At 41.9% G+C, this 17,436-nt stretch overlaps 2 protein-coding genes across 5 annotated transcripts in view; both read right to left on the bottom strand.

The window, feature by feature from the left end:
- Nucleotides 1–4,753, bottom strand: part of LOC110539079 (transient receptor potential cation channel subfamily M member 4) — an 80,450-nt gene extending 75,697 nt beyond the window's left edge. The window contains exon 1 of the mRNA XM_036937948.1: nucleotides 4,446–4,753. Within this exon, the coding sequence (XP_036793843.1) occupies nucleotides 4,446–4,517 (72 nt within the window). The 5' untranslated portion in view covers nucleotides 4,518–4,753. The remainder of the gene's footprint in view (nucleotides 1–4,445) is intronic.
- Nucleotides 4,754–13,249: 8,496 nt separating this feature from the next.
- Nucleotides 13,250–17,436, bottom strand: part of trpm4a (transient receptor potential cation channel, subfamily M, member 4a) — a 62,521-nt gene continuing 58,334 nt past the window's right edge. For 2 of the 4 annotated variants that reach the window (XR_005035052.1, XR_005035053.1), the window contains exon 26: nucleotides 13,605–13,620. Coding sequence is in view for 1 of the 4 variants with exons in the window: in XM_036937947.1 (XP_036793842.1) it covers nucleotides 13,592–13,620 (29 nt within the window). In the remaining 3 variants the exon portion in view is untranslated. Of the gene's footprint in view, nucleotides 13,621–17,436 lie in introns of all 4 variants that reach the window. The other 2 variants (XM_036937947.1, XR_005035054.1) reach the window with 2 other exon arrangements.

Genomic DNA, 17,436 nt, shown 5'->3' with positions numbered 1-17,436 from the left:
AAGATCCCACCATGTCAAACAAACAAATTGTCTGTTGACATTTACGAAAATGTCCCTACATTTCCTGTTTCCATCAACCCGGTCGTGACTTTTTGTAATGCGTCAGGTACAGTAATTCACCCGGATGAAATGGTTGAATGGAAACCTGGTTAGTGTCTCTTTATTTGCTCTCTTGAAGATGTCCAGCCTTCAATTGCTTGTCTCTCCTTTGTTTATTTTTCTTGGATCAATGACTTTCATGCATAGTACCATATATACCAGCATGTGGGCTATCATGTCTTATTTTCACAAGTTTAGTTTGTGAGAGGCTGCATACATACAACATGTATGGGCCAACTGTTACTCATAACCTACATTTATGGTCTGTAACTGAATGAATTAATGGACATTTTATTTTTGATTCACAGACAATGATTCATAGACAATGATTCACAGAGATAATTCTTCCAATTTTCTGTGCATAAAGAGTGAAAAATATATCAATACATAATTGTAAATAAGGTTATCTGAGCAATAATTATAACCCTAGGGCAGTAAAAAAATAAAAATAATGTAATCCGGATAAATGAATACAGAAAAATGAAATGGAAGGCGTTTAAACCCAATCTAGCACAAAGGGAATATTTAAGTGTGAGACAGGCCTACAATCTATATAAATACCTGCCATTTGCTTTATAGGAGCTAATTATTTTTATAATTTAATTATAGGTTGCACTTTTTATTTTATTACAGGCTTTATCTAAAAATTCCGCGAACGGAAATTGACAGAAAAACTTTTCAGTTTCTACTCATCACTCACCACACAATGCCAGAGTATATCTGGTGGGCTTTCAGGAATAAGAACAAGGGTATATCGTGGTAGAAAGGGCAATAGATGATACAATCTATTTCATTCTCTATTTCTTTGAGATCACAAAAGTTACATAGTCTTTCCTCTTCCATTTCACAATTACACCGACCTGTTTCAATATGCAGGAGCAATATCCCTGATCTCACCTGTTTCAATACGCAGGAACAATACCCCTGATCTTACCTGTGCAAATAGCAATCTCTTGCTTTTAGGTGGTTGTACATAATATCGCTCACACAGAAACGCAACCTTAATGAAACAATTTGGGTTTATAATTAATCCACCCATTTCTTTCCGTATTGCTTCATTAGTTGTTTTTTTAAACAGCATCTGTGTCTCTCTTAATTTGGTTTTCATACAACTGTCCACAGTCCAACTGTTGGAAAAGGTCAGACATTTTGGTTGCCCATGCTCCCCCTATGTAGATCCCAGCTGGCTATTCTGGCAATTGGCATATCCAACAGTCTATTCCAAAGTCTCACCATACACACCTTCCATCTCACCTCACAGGGTTCCCAGCCCATGTCGCCAGTTATTGCAAGTATAGGTGCAAACTTGTGGATACTTACACTGAACAAAAATGTGCAACATGCAACACTTTCAAAGATTTTACTGAAATACAGTTCATATAAGGAAATCAGTCAATTGAAATGAATTCATTAGGCCCTAATCTATGGATTTCACATGACTGGGAATACAGATATGCATCTGTATTCTCAGTAGGGGCATGGATCAGGAAACCAATCAGTATCTGCTTTGATCACCATTTGCTTCATGCAACGCAACACTTCTCCTTCACATCAGGGTGCTGATTGTGGCCTGTGGAATGTTGTCCCACTCCTCTTCAGTGGCTGTGCGAAGTTGATGGATATTGGCGGAAACTGGAACACGCTGTTGTACACGTCGATCCAGAGCATCCCAAACATGTACAATGGGTGACATGTCTGGTGAGTGTGCAAGCCATGGAAGAACTGGGACATGTTCAGCTTCCAGGAATTGTGTACAAATCTTTGTGACATGGGGCCTGCATTATCATCCTGAAACATGAGGTGATGGTTTCGGATGAATGGCACGACAATGGGCCTCAGGATCTCAATGCATTCAAATTGCCATTGATAAAATACAATTGTGTTTGTTGTCCGTAGCTTATGCCTGTCCATACCATAACCCCACCATGGGGCACTTTGTTCACAATGTTGACATAAGCAAACCGCTCGCCCACACTGCCATCTGCCCAGTACAGTTGAAACCGGTATTCATTAATGAATAGCACACTTCTCCAGCATGCCAGTGGCCCTCGAAGGTGGGAATTTGCCTGTCAGTTACCACGCCAAACTGCAGTCAAGTCAAGACCCTGGTGAGGACAACGAGCACGCAGAGGAGCTTCATTGAGTCAGTTTCTGACAGTTTGTGCAGAAATTCTTCAGTTGTGCAAACCCTCATCAGCTGTCTGAGTGGCTGGTCTCAGATGATCCTGCAGGTGAAGAAGCCAGATGTGGAGGTTCTGGGCTGGTGTGGTTACACATGGTCTGCGGTTGTGACGCCGGTTGGACGTACTGCCAAATTGGCTTATGGTAGAGAAATTAACATTCAATTATCTGGCAACAGCTCTGGTGGACATTCCTGCAGTCAGCATTCCAATTGCATGCTCAAAACTTGAGACATTGGTGACATTGTGCTGTTTGACAAAAATGCACATTTTAGAGTGGCCATTTATTGTCCCCAACACATGTTGTGTTTGTGCACAACATGTGAGAGAAATAAGCTTTTTGTGCATATGGAAAATGACGGTGAACTTTTATTTAAGCTCATGAAACATGGGACCAACACTTTACATGTTGCATTTATATTTTTGTTCAGTGTAAATGATAACAAACTGCTCTGTTATTGACATTTGAAATACCTCTTAGCACCCCAAACTCCTGCTGAATAGTCATTGTCAATAAGTAATTGTCACAAGGGTTGAAAATGAAGGTATTCTTGTATCCAAATCACCACATGAATTCTGTGCCATTTATGATCAATTTACAGTTGTGCAGATATATAAAAAATATTTGCCAAACACAATGGCCTTACGCTATAGCCCTGAGTCGGTAGATTTTTGGCAATGAATGTAAAGCTCCTGGCATAGACGAATGTAGGCTATATCAAGATTAGGTTACAACAGGTTTGGTGGAACTGTAAGATCAAGATTAAGTTACAAAAAGTTTAGTGGTGCTTGTAAGCACTTCTAGACTACTGAATTTCAGTCATTTGTTAAAGCGATTGAGGGAATTATATTTAAATGACAACCACAAGTCTGAACTCGCATTGAGGTGATGTGGTCACAGACTATTTACTGCAATTTACCTCTGGTTGGAGAGTTAAGGCACACTACCCTACCAAGCAAAAGAGCAGTAACTGATCATAGAGTGAAACTGAGAAAAAGGACCTCAACGTTTAAAAAAAAATTGTAGGCATATCATTGGAGATGTGGTCATCTGTTGTCTTACTATGAGATTATTTTTTATTCAAACTGACATTGATGTGACCTTTGACCCTAGACTGCAGTTACTGCCTTCTTGCTTGGTACACCGACTGGAATACGTTTCCATGACCTTTTTTTTGTTGTTTACACAAACTTGTTTTCATATATTTATTTGCATGTGGCTGTCAGTGTCATATAGTTTGATACTTGTATCAGCAAAGAACAATAAATAATACCAAGGTAAACAGTAGACACTGCAGCCCAACGCTCAGTGAAACCAAGGTAAACAGTAGACACTGCAGCCCAACGCTCAGTGAAACCAAAATAAAAGGCAGTTACTGCCATTTTTATTGGGTTCACTGTAACTTTTTGCAGTTACTGCCATTTTTATTGGGTTCACTGTAACTTTTTGCAGTTATTGGGTTCACTGTAACTTTTTGCAGTTACTGCCTTTTTTATTGGGTTCACTGTAACTTTTTGCAGTTACTGCCTTTTTTATTGGGTTCACTGTAACTTTTTGCAGTTACTGCCTTTTTTATTGGGTTCACTGTAACTTTTTGCATTTACTGCAAACATGACTCCCATTTTCTCCATAACACAACACAATGGAGGCAGGATATGTGTCCACATTATAAAGCATGTATTTAATGTATAGAATGTATAGAATGTATAGATTTAATGTATAGAAATGTAAATAACCAATGTTTGACAAAATGTGCATCTAATGCTGTTTTGCTTGCTAGGGCAGTCAGTATAGGATAGGCTATCACTCTCCCAGCTAGTCTATTATGTTTTGCATGTCTGTTTTAACAATTGACGGGCGTCAATTTTTTACAAATATCTGCATAATCCCACTTGGGTCAAACTCCCGGAGTAGGCTAGGCTACTGCAATTTGACCCATAAATTACATCAGAGTAAAATGTATATTTTGGAATAAACGTTTTATTTATTATATTATAAATCTGTTAACGCTATACTTGTTGCATTCAGCGAAACATGTTTAACAAGTAAACAGAATCACATGGTGCATAATATATTGTAGCGTAATTTACGTAAGGGTTTGCCATGCGTATACCCAAAGGTTATTTAATCTTCGAAATTGCACAGTTTATAATAGTAGACCAAACCTGATCTTTCTCTGATTTTTCTGTTCCCGTTCTCCTTCCGCCTCCTTCATGCCTTTTATCCGTATCCTTCATGGTGCACTCTATACCCCTCCCTCTCGCCTCTTCTCTGGCAAGGGAATAAAACAATTTTCGAATAGGTCCGAAACCGCAAAACAAATAGTTTGAAGTTGACCGCTGGAAGTGCACCGCAAGCGGACACTGGTTCTGTATGGGGTGGACACAGCGATGTAAAACTATTCGGAATGGTCAACTCGAGCTGCGCAGCGCTCCGCCCACAACCTGTCACACCGAGCAACCTCAAGATGTTTACAGAGCTCTGTGTAGTATAGTATAGCCGAGCCCACGACAGGTATGTTGCAGGCACGGTGTAGAAATGGGAGGCTTCCAAAGGGATGTTTGGGAAGGGAGGGCAGGAAAGAATGTCCGGGGCATCTCGAGTGCATTCAATTACATTGCAGTATCTGTGTTTCCCCATCTTTGGACCACCAATCGCGAACGAATGAAACCTCTGCCCTAGGATGTTTAACTTTGTTTGTGGTGTTATTGTTCAATCGTGGCGCAAATTCTCATTCAAACTCAAACGCGTATCATCAAAGAGAGTGAGATCCGCTCTGACTCTTGAAAGTCAAAACAGAAAAACGGAAGGGTGGTGCCGAAAAAGTTAGAAAAAAACAAAGAAGAGCTCTTGAGGCCGTCACTGCTAAATGTGGGAAATTAAGACTTTTTATTGGTCCGAGTGTTGTGTCTGGGAGAAATGTACAGATCATTTGCTCTGGTGTAGTCGAGGTAGGAAAAAAACAGAAAGACAGTCACGCACACTGACACAGATCATGTACTACCACTACTGCCAGTTAGGCCTAATATTTTTTCCTGTATATTGTATGAAATTTCATACCTACAATAGTAGGCTAATTATGGAAGGTGGATTCGGAGCAACATTTGGACACTAGTCTACTTGCAATATAGCCTAACGAGTCGTTCGATTGGCTTTTATAGCACATGAGTAAGGCAATGGCCATCTTCTACACATGTATAGAGTGCTTTTAAACGTAAATGCAATACAATAAAGATCCATTCGTGGACTGTCTGTGTATTTTAATTGTTTAATCAGTTTATTCGCTTCTGAATTTGTCTCTTCAGCCCAGCAAGTGAGTTTATGAGCTGGAGAAGCAAGTGACTCTGGTGTCGGATTACATTACATAGTTAAAGCACTGAAAGCTGGAATGTCCCACCTATCTCCCGTTTATTTCATTTGTTGAAAGGCCTGTCACAACTTGGCAGAAATGTACACATAGACGAAGCACACAACGCTGGAAATCTATCCGCATCCACATAAACTAGTCCCGACATCGCTCTTTGACAAACACAGAAGGTTGTATATTAGATTAAATACATTAAATAGAAGAAAGGAGAGGAAGAGAGAAAGATACAGCCAAAACATTAAGGAACTGGAAGTCTGGCAGCCCAAACATTAAGAAACTCGTTTTTATCGGTAAATGGTTTATTACGGACCCTTAACGTGTTACTCAAAGTGTTAAAGTAGTTGGGAATGAATAAACACATATTAGACAAATGAGAAAAATCACTGAATAAATGCCTTATAGATGACCATTGGCGCATATAATACCTTATAACAGCCTAACTAGATATTTCAAATTGGTGTATTTCAAATGTTCTCCCCGGCCCACTTTGGAGTATTTAAATATTAGGTACATGTAATTCAAGAGAAGAAATCAGGAGAACACTTTATTTTAAAGGTCCGAAATAAACCATTTATAAGGCATCTATAAATGTGTGGTCACCATTTATAAATCATTGCACCCACATCAATTAACCATTTACTAATCATTAGTAAAGTCTTTTTACAGCTATTTATATTGTATAAATACTAAATAAATGTTTTGAGTGACCAGTGTAATTTCTCACAAAAAGATGGGCATGGCATTGGTAGACTTTCCTGATCTACCTGGTAAAAGAACAAGCACACAACGTAGGATGTTTAAGGAAATATACAGTGCATTCGGAATGTATTGTTACTTTACAGCCTTATTCTAAAATTGATTAAATCGTTTTTTCCCCTCATTCATCTACACACAATACCCTATAATGACAAAGCAAATATACAGTGCCTTGCGAAAGTATTCGGCCCCTTTGAACTTTGCGACCTTTTGCCACATTTCAGGCTTCAAAAATAAAGATATAAAACTGTATTTTTTTGTGAAGAATCAACAACAAGTGGGACACAATAATGAAGTGGAACGACATTTATTGGATATTTCAAACTTTTTTAACAATTCAAAAACTGAAAAATTGGGCGTGCAAAATTATTCAGCCCCTTTACTTTCAGTGCAGCAAACTCTCTCCAGAAGTTCAGTGAGGATCTCTGAATGATCCAATGTTGACCTAAATGACGAATGATGATAAATACAATCCACCTGTGTGTAATAAAGTCTCCGTATAAATGCACCTGCACTGTGATAGTCTCAGAGGTCCGTTAAAAGCGCAGAGAGCATCATGAAGAACAAGGAACACACCAGGCAGGTCCGAGATACTGTTGTGAAGAAGTTTAAAGCCGGATTTGGATACAAAAAGATTTCCCAAGCTTTAAACATCCCAAGGAGCACTGTGCAAGCGATAATATTGAAATGGAAGGAGTATCAGACCACTGCAAATCTACCAAGACCTGGCCGTCCCTCTAAACTTTCAGCTCATACAAGGAGAAGACTGATCAGAGATGCAGCCAAGAGGCCCATGATCACTCTGGATGAACTGCAGAGATCTACAGCTGAGGTGGGAGACTCTGTCCATAGGACAACAATCAGTCGTATATTGCACAAATCTGGCCTTTATGGAAGAGTGGCAAGAAGAAAGCCATTTCTTAAAGATATCCATAAAAAGTGTAGTTTAAAGTTTGCCACAAGCCACCTGGGAGACACACCAAACATGTGGAAGAAGGTGCTCTGGTCAGATGAAACCAAAATGTAACTTTTTGGCAACAATGCAAAACGTTATGTTTGGCGTAAAAGCAACACAGCTCATCACCATGAACACACCATCCCCACTGTCAAACATGGTGGTGGCAGCATCATGGTTTGGGCCTGCTTTTCTTCAGCAGGGACAGGGAAGATGGTTAAAATTGATGGGAAGATGGATGGAGCCAAATACAGGACCATTCTGGAAGAAGACTTCTGGAAGACTCCTGATGGAGTCTGCAAAAGACCTGAGACTGGGACGGAGATTTGTCTTCCAACAAGACAATGATCCAAAACATAAAGCAAAATCTACAATGGAATGGTTCAAAAATAAACATATCCAGGTGTTAGAATGGCCAAGTCAAAGTCCAGACCTGAATCCAATCGAGAATCTGTGGAAAGAACTGAAAACTGCTGTTCACAAATGCTCTCCATCCAACCTCACTGAGCTCGAGGTGTTTTGCAAGGAGGAATGGGAAAAAATTTCAGTCTCTCCATGTGCAAAACTGATAGAGACATACCCCAAGCGACTTACAGCTGTAATCGCAGCAAAAGGTGGAGCTACAAAGTATTAACTTAAGGGGGCTGAATAATTTTGCACGCCCAATTTTTCAGTTTTTGATTTGTTCAAAAAGTTTGAAATATCCAATAAATGTCGTTCCACTTCATGATTGTGTCCCACTTGTTGTTGATTCTTCAAAAAAAAATACAGTTTTATATCTTTATGTTTGAAGCCTGAAATGTGGCAAAAGGTCGCAAATTTCAAGGGGGCCGAATACTTTCGCAAGGCACTGTATGTGCTTAGAAATGTTTGCAAATGTATAACAAAAACAGAAAATATCACATTTACGTAAGTATTCCCTTCACTCTGTACTTTGTTGAAGCACCTTACAGCCTCAAGTCTTCTTGGGTATGACGCAACAAGCTTTGCACACCTTTATTTGGGGAGTTCCTCCCATTCTTCTCTGCAGATTCTCTCAAGCTCTCTCAGGTTGGATGGGGAGCGTCGCTGCACAGCTATTTTCAGGTCTCTCCAGAGATGTTAGATCGGGTTTAAATCTGGGCTCTGGCTGGGCCACTCGAGGACATTCAGAGACTTGTCCCAAAGCCACTCCTGCTTTGTCTTAGCTGTGTGCTTAGGGTTGTTGTCCTGTTGGAAGATGAACCTTCACCCCAGTCTGAGGTCCTGAGCGCTCTGGAGCAGCTTTTCATCAAGGATCTCTCTGTACTTTGCTCCGTTCATCTTTCCCTCGATCCTCACTAGTCTCCCAGTCCCTGCCGCTGAAAAACATCCCCACAGCATGATGCTGCCACCACCATGCTTCACCGTAGGGATGGTGCCAGGTTTCCTCCAGACGTGACACTTGGCATTCAGGCCAAAGAGTTCAGTCTTGGTTTCATCAGACCAGAGAATCTTGTTTCTCATAGTCTGAGAGTCCTTTAGGTGCCTTTTGGCAAACTCCAAGCAGGCTGTCGTACCTTTTACTGAGGAGTGGCTTCCGCCTGGCCACTCTACCATAAAGGCCTGATTGGTGGAGTGCTATAGAGATGGTTGTCCTTCTGGAAGGTTTTCCTATCGCTACAAAATAACTCTGGAGCTCTGTCAGAGTGACCATCTGGTTCTTGGTCCCTGAACAAGGCCCTTTCCTCCAATTGCTCAGTTTGTCAGGATGGCTCCAAACTTCTTCCATTTAAGAATGACGGAGGCCACTGTGTTCTTGGGGACCTTCAATGCTGCAGACATTTTTTTGGCACCCTTCCTCAGATTTGTGCCTCAACACAATCATGTTTTGGAGCTCTGAGGACAATTATTTCGACCTCATGGCATTGTTTCTGCTCTGACATGCACTGTCAACAGTGGGACCTTATATAGACAGGTGTGTGCCTTTCAAAATCATGTCCAAACAATTGAATTTACCACAGGTGGACTCCAATCAAGTTGTAGAAACATCTCAAGGATGATCAATGGAAACAGGATCCACCTGAGCTCAATTTCGAGTCTCATAGCAAAGGGTCTGAATACTTATGTAAATAAGGTATTCGTTTTTTATTGTTAATACATTTGCAAAAAAAAGGGGGTATTGCGTGGAGATTGATGAGGAAAACAATTATTTTAATACATTTTAGAACAAGGCAGTAACGTAACAAAATGTGGAAAAAGTAAAGGGGTATGGATACTTTCCGAATGCACTGTATAGACATGTGTGAACAACTAGTTTACAAACATTTACAAATGTGGGAGTAATGATTAATAAATGGTGAACAAACAGTTTGTAAATGCCTTATAAATGGTTTAGTAAGGATGCTTAATAAATGATTTACCTTCACGTATTACCTTCACACCGGCGTTATTGAGTCATGACCACAGTCAAATTCCACATGACCGTTTACTCATGGTAACTAGGCTTCTCCAAGTTCTGATGCTGCTAATAGTCATTAGTAGCCTACCAAACTTGCTAACTGCCTCTAATCACTTTGACGTCAATGCAAATGTAATCAAAAATCTAATCAAACACTTAATGAGAGCCCATGAGCTTAAGTTGCACAACATTTCTATAGGCTATGCAATTGTGAGAGAAAATAGTGATGTCCTCTATTAAAAAGAGGAGGCTCCATAAGCTTTCTATAGGCTAGGCCTACTATATATATTTATTTATTTATCTATCAACTTTCCTAATATTAAGCACAATGGTTCTCTTTACAACAGGAGTATAGCCTACCTGGCTGGCATGAAAATGAACCACAGGAAAAGCCATTTGCTATTTAAGTGCATAGATTACATGTACCCCCCCCCCCCCCCCCCCCCCCCCCCCCCCCCCCCTGTCTGAAGACAGGTGCATGATAATGGTCCATTCTGAATCAAAACAAATTTCACACATACATTAGTATATGTAAAGGCAAGATTAAATCAAGAATTGTCTGATGGGTGACAATATTAGCCTATCACATATATTATAATTTGTGATTGATGCCCAGCTTGTATGCAATAAGGCAAGAAACAGTGCATGCTTTTTTTTGCGACTTTTTCAAATCATAGTCGCACACCTCATGTAGCCTAGCGTGGTATAGCGCACATGTTTTGACAAGGTTTGTATCACAACTAAAGTGGCCAAATAACTTCTTAAAATGAAGCACATACATCTGCTTTACAACCGGTGTAGAGCCTAACTGGCATACATAGGCGGCGCGTGAGTTTGAAGTTTTAGGGAAGATCATTTTCACAATAAAAATGCACCATTATAATAAAGCAATACATGCATAAATCGCATTGGCGGTCACTTTTGGGAATGGTGTTTTCCCCCTAATTGATTGTATTTTGGAACATTCGTGCTTTTAGCCTACTGCCATGTGGGCATTGCTGCACTTATTATGTGAATAAAATTACCTGATAGTTTATCAACATTTTAAGCTAAACGTTCTGATCTGTTGCATCAGACTCATTGCTTTTAAACATAAAAAAAAAAAAATGGGGATCTATCGCATCCCACAACTGTCCCAGACTATGTTTGGAATATTTCTTTCTCACAAAGAAAGACATGTTGACCAATAGAATAGGTCACCTTTTGTACAATGGGGCATAGTAGATTGATATAGGCTAGGGCTTTTGTTGTCCATTAGGTCCTACTCATCTTGTTGGCTGATGAAAAGTAAATGTGGACAGTTTTTTAAAAACATCTCCAATATGTGCCTCGGAATTCGATAAGGACGCTTGCAGTTGTCCCCCGATGTGTCGGTCTTCACTTGTAGCCTGTGAGAAGAACCCGATATGCCTGTGAGAAGGACCCAATCACGTTTTTTTAGGGTGCACTGTCTGCTAAATGAACTAGTGTAGCCCACAGCCATAAGGACAACTCAGAGTATGCTATTCTGTTCTTCTAGACTAATAGACTACATTTTCTTCATATCATGTTTTTTTTAGATTGGTCTAAAATAAAGAATGGATTTATCATGATGGTGTAGGCTATATTAAATGGATTTATTAACACTTTTTAAAATGTAGATGTTCTAAAGGTCTGCATGAGTGGCTTGTAGGCTTTTGTGGAAGCCAGGAGATGCTAAGTGTGTTTATGTTAATTAACAGTAAATTACAGTGAGACCGGCAGTTATTTGCTTGACTATCACCGGCTGACAAAATGTAATAACCGCCACAGCCCCAGTAAGGACCCTTAAAATAAAGTGTTACCCTAAGGGGAAAGGAGTTGCTTGGCCCAGCACAGGCAGTGTAGTCCCCTGGTCTTCTGGTCCCAGTGATGCCATGTGTAGTGGGCATAGGGACACACACTGATACATGTACTGCCATTTTGGCTCTATATTATACACCACCATCAGCCTGTACCGTTGACACCAGGAAGGATGGGGCCATTGACTCATGCAGTTTACACCAAATCCTGACTCTGCCATCAGCATGATGCAAAAGGCACAAGTATTCATCGGACCAGGCAATGTTTTTCCACTCCTCCGCTTCTTCTTGTTTGTAGCTGATAGGAGTGGAACCCTGTGTGGTCGTGGTCTTCTGCAATAGGCCATCCGTGACAAGGACCGACTAGTTGTGTGTTCCGAGACGCAATTCTGCACAACACTATTGTACTGCACCATTATTTGCCTGCTTGTGGTCTTCCTGTTAGGTTGCACAATTATTTCCATTCTCCTTCGACCTCTCTCACCAACAAGCTTTTTTTTGGCCCACAGGACTGCCGCTGACTTAATGTTTTCTGTTTGTCGCACCCTTCTCGGTAAACCCTAGACACTGTTGTGCGTGAAAATCCCAGGAGGACGCCGTTTCTGAGATACTGGAACTGCTGCTCCTAGAAATGTGGTGAAATGCTAGGGCCGATTATTATATATATTTTTGTCAGCCCCTGAGTTAAATCCATTTATGATTATCATCATGCATCACTTGTGTCCCAATCTTCATATTAGTTTCACTTTGGTCTTCCAACAACATGCGGGGGAAACCGCGCAATAGCCGATTAACTGCGACGTGAATCGCCTGTATCCAGTAGCCTATATCCTCGGTATAGCCCCATCTCCCCTAATCTGCATCGGATGCACTCATAAATGCCCTGCTACTCAGAACATGTTTCAGAGATCTTAAGTTATGATGCTACTTGAATTTCATCAAATGCTCGCAGTCAAACAACCAATAATAGTGCAAGACTGGTTATTTTCCTGTGTTTGGTCTGGACTGCATTCTCACCTGCAGAGAAACGCACTATGGTACGAATTGAATCAGACTACCCTTTTTGAGCGAACCATGGTGCGTTGTTTGCAGATAGTGTTCATACCAGTCCAAGCTAACCAAACTAAAGGGGCAAATGCATCAGAGTTCGGAAAAACTGTCCACCCAGGCTGCCATTATTAAATTGTCAGCCACTCCAGCCACCTGCGGTGGCTCCACTTTTGCAGCAGGGGCCTCATCCAAGCACAGGAAGCTATAATGAGCCTTTCACCAGAGCAGTATGCCCAGTTCTCCCCCTGGCCCCTGCGTCCAGCGACTTGGGGGAAGTCTAACGTATGCTCAGTCTGTTCTGCTCTCACCTGTTTGGCCAGGGACCTTGGCAAAGAGTCCGCAAATGTTGACCACAAACAGAGTACCAATAACTGCAGATAACCCTATGCCCGCCTTAATACAGACTAGCCCCTCTGTTAATATAGCTGAAGGAGACACAAGAAAGCCTGATGGAACTCCTCAAAAACCCACCTAAACAAGCCTTAATCCTTGGGGAAATGCTCTGTGGAGCAATTAAACAAAATTAGATATCTTTGGCAATACAGATTAGTGCTGTGTTTACTGACAACCAAATTGAGCATTCAATGAAAATAACCAAAAAGCAACATACAAAAAAAGTTTAATGTGTTTGTACTTGGTCATGTCAAATTATAATATTTTACCTTTACAATGACTCTACATATTACATTAGGAACAGATTGTCCATTCTATAACCCACAGGAAAAATATTTATTGAACAAAGGAACAACAAAGTGTAACAATGGTACACATACAAAATGGCAGCAGTTGAAATGATCAAAGTTTAAAAACGACATTGAAATGATTGATGAATGAGCATCGAGTCCATCTTGGGCATTTCTTGACATTCTTTGACACTGAGTGACAGTGATTGCAGGCGTGTGTGCACCTGTGTCTAGATTACCCTATTCTCCATCAGACATGGGTCAGTTAGTTGGAGAAAGAGGGGTCAGATCTGTAAGAGAAAACACAACGGAAACTGGAGTACATAAAACCAAGTAATAACATTTACTGGGATCAATAAAGTTAATATGAAAATTGTTATATTAAAAGACTGGAAACGTCTCTGATGTAGAAGGACCTTACATAGAAATAGAACATATAATTGAAGTCGGAAGTTTACATACACCTTAGCCAAATACATTTAAACTCAGTTTTTCCCCATTCCTGACATTTATTCCTAATAAAAATTCCCTGTCTTAGGTCAGTTAGGATCACCACTTTATTTTAAGAATGTGAAATGTCAGAATAATTAGTAGAGAGAATGATTTATTTCAGCTTTTATTTCTTTCATCACATTCCCAGTGGGTCAGAAGATTACATACGTTCAATTAGTATTTGGTAGCATTGCCTTTAAATTGTTTAACTTGAGTCTAAACATTTCGGTAGCATTCTACAAGCTTCCCACAATAAGTTGGGTGAATTTTGGCCCATTCCTCCTGACAGAGCTGATGTAACTGAGTCAGGTTTGTAGGCCTCCTTGCTCGCGCACACTTTTTTAGTTCTGCCCACAAATTGTCTATAGGATTGAGGTCAGGGCTTTGTGATGGCCACTCCAATACCTTGACTTTGTTGTCCTAAAGCAATTTTGCCACAACTTTGGAAGTATGCTTGGTGTCATTGTCCATTTGTAAGACCCATTTGCGACCAAGCTTTAACTTCCTGATGTCTTGAGATGTTGCTTCAATATAGCCACATAATTTTCCTACCTCATGACGTCATCTATTTTGTGAAGTGCACCAGTCCCTCCTGCAGCAAAGCACTCCCACAACATGATGCTGCCACCCCCGTGCTTCACGGTTGGGATGGTGTTCTTTGGCTCCCCCTTTTTCCTCCAAACACAACGATGGTCATTATGGCGAAACAGTTATATTTTCATTTCATCAGACCAGAGGACATTTCTCAAAAAATTACCATCTTTGTCCCCATGTGCAGTTGCAAACCGTAGTATGGGTTTTTTTAAATGGCGGTTTTGGAGCAGTGGCTTCTTTCTTGCTGAGCGGCCTTTCAGGTTATGTCGATATAGGACTCGTTTACTGTGGATATAGATACTTTTGTACCTGTTTCCTCCAGCATCTTCACAACTTCCTTTGCTGTTGTTCTGGGATTGATTTGCACTTCTCGCACCAAATTACGTTCATCTCTAGGAGACAGAACGCGTCTCCTTCCTGAGCTGACGGCTGCGTGGTCCCATGGTGTTTATACTTGCATACTATTGTTTGTAAGGATGAATGTGGTACCTTCAGGCATTTGGAAATTGCTCCCAAGGATGAACCACACTTGCGGAGGTCTATAATTATTTTTCTGAGGTCTTGGCTGATTTCTTTAGATTTTCCCATGATGTCAAGCAAAGAGGCACTGAGTTTGAAGGTAGGCCTTGAAATACATCCACAGGGACACCTCCAATTCAAATGATGTCAATTAGCCTATCAGAAGCTTCTAAAGTCATGACATTTTTTTATTATTTTTTAAATTTAATTTTACCCCCTTTTTTCTCCCCGATTTCGTGGTATCCAATTGTTAGTAGCTACTATCTTGTCTCATCGCTACAACTCCCGTACGGGCTCGGGAGAGACGAAGGTTGAAAGTCATGCGTCCTCCGATACACAACCCAACCAAGCCGCACTGCTCCTTAACACAGCGCATCCAACCCGGAAGCACCAATGTGTCGGAGGAAACACCGTGCACCTGGCAACCTTGGTTAGCGCGCACTGCGCCCGGGCTGTAGGCTTCCTTCTTTTTACTCTGTCAATTAGGTTAGTATTGTGGAGTAACTACAATGTTGTTGATCCATCCTCAGTTTTCTCCCATCACAGCCAGTCAACTTTGTAGCTGTTTTAAAGTCACCATTGGCCTCATGGTGAAATCCCTGAGCAGTTTCCTTCCTCTCTGGCAACTGAGTTAGGAGACGCCATCCAAAGTGTAACTAATAACTTCACAATGCTCAAAGAGATATTCAATGTCTGCTTTTTTTACCCATCTACCAATAGGTGCTGTAACGTGTGCACTAATAAATTGGGACGCAAGTACAGGGAGTGAATTGAATTAATAAGCAAACATGGATCGAAAACAAGAAAAACGAGTAGCGTATAGACATAACACAGGAACATAATCAATAATGCCTGGGGAAAGAACTAAAGGGAGTGACATACTGTATATAGAGGAGGAAATCAGGAAGGTGATGGAGTCCAGGTGAGTCTCATGAAGCGCAGGTGCACGTAACGACGTGTCGGCTGAGGCATGGGATCCTGATAAGCCAGCTACTTATTATTACATTTGCACTCCCTGTACTTGCTTCCTGACTCCCAGTGTACACGTTACAGAATAACGCCTCAAAAGGGAAGCAACAGGAATTTTTTACTGGTGACGTGGGGTCCAAGAGCAGCTCCCGAAGCAACCGGGATGCCTCACCTGGCTCGTCGGGCTTCCATGCCTCGACTGGTTCCCGAGCCTCAGCTGGCTCGACAGGTTCCCGAGCCTCAGCTGGCTCGACAGGTTCCCGAGCCTCAGCTGGCTCGACAGGTTCCCGAGCCTCAGCTGGCTCGACAGGTTCCCGAGCCTCAGCTGGCTCGACAGGTTCCCGAGCCTCAGCTGGCTCGACAGGTTCCCGAGCCTCAGCTGGCTCGACAGGTTCCCGAGCCTCAGCTGGCTCGACAGGTTCCCGAGCCTCAGCTGGCTCGACAGGTTCCCGAGCCTCAGCTGGCTCGACAGGTTCCCGAGCCTCAGCTGGCTCGACAGGTTCCCGAGCCTCAGCTGGCTCGACAGGTTCCCGAGCCTCAGCTGGCTCGACAGGTTCCCGAGCCTCAGCTGGCTCGACAGGTTCCCGAGCCTCAGCTGGCTCGACAGGTTCCCGAGCCTCAGCTGGCTCGACAGGTTCCCGAGCCTCAGCTGGCTCGACAGGTTCCCGAGCCTCAGCTGGCTCGACAGGATCCCGAGCCTCAGCTGGCTCGACAGGATCCCGAGCCTCAGCTGGCTCGACAGGATCCCGAGCCTCAGCTGGCTCTACAGGTTCCCGAGCCTCAGCTGGCTCTACAGGTTCCCGAGCCTCAGCAGAAGCGATTGACCTGCTCCTGAACCCTCAGGACCATCCCTCTGGTCGGCGTCCTGCGGCTGGAGCCGCGCGTCAGGGATGGGGGTCCTCCACTCTGGCGCTATTGTTGCCAGTTTACTCATTATTACGCACACCTGTGCCTCATGAGACTTACCTGGACTCATCACCTTCCTGATTACCTCCCCTATATCTGTCACTCCCTTTGATTCTTTCCTCAGGCGTTATTGACTCTGTTTTTGTTTCATGTCTGTGTGCTTTTTGTGTTTCTTGTTTTGTACTGTTCTATTTATTATTACATTTGCACTCCCTGTACTTGTTTCCCGACTCCCAGCGTTCACGTTACTAGTGCCCTTCTTTGCAAGGAATTGGAAAACCTCCCTTGTCTTTGTGGTTGAATCTGTATTTGAAATTCACTGCTCGACTGAGGGACCTTACAGATGTGTGGGGTACAGAGATGAGGTCGTCATTCAAAAATCATGTTAAACACTATTATTGCAAAAAGAGTGAGTCTATGGAACTTATGTGATTTGTTATGCACATTTTTACTCCTGAACTTATTTAGACTTTGCCATAACAAAGGGTTTGAATTCTTATTTTTAATGAATTTGTAAAAATGTCTAAAAACACAATACCACTTTGACATTATGTGGTATTGTGTGTAGGCCAGTGTCCAAACATCTCAATTTAACCAGTTTCTTTCCCTGTTCTCTCTCTTCTAAA

The sequence above is a fragment of the Oncorhynchus mykiss genome, chromosome 12, assembly GCF_013265735.2.
Source record: "Oncorhynchus mykiss isolate Arlee chromosome 12, USDA_OmykA_1.1, whole genome shotgun sequence".
In the NCBI taxonomy this organism is placed as follows: domain Eukaryota; kingdom Metazoa; phylum Chordata; class Actinopteri; order Salmoniformes; family Salmonidae; genus Oncorhynchus; species Oncorhynchus mykiss.
This window is presented reverse-complemented; position numbering and strand designations above follow the sequence as displayed.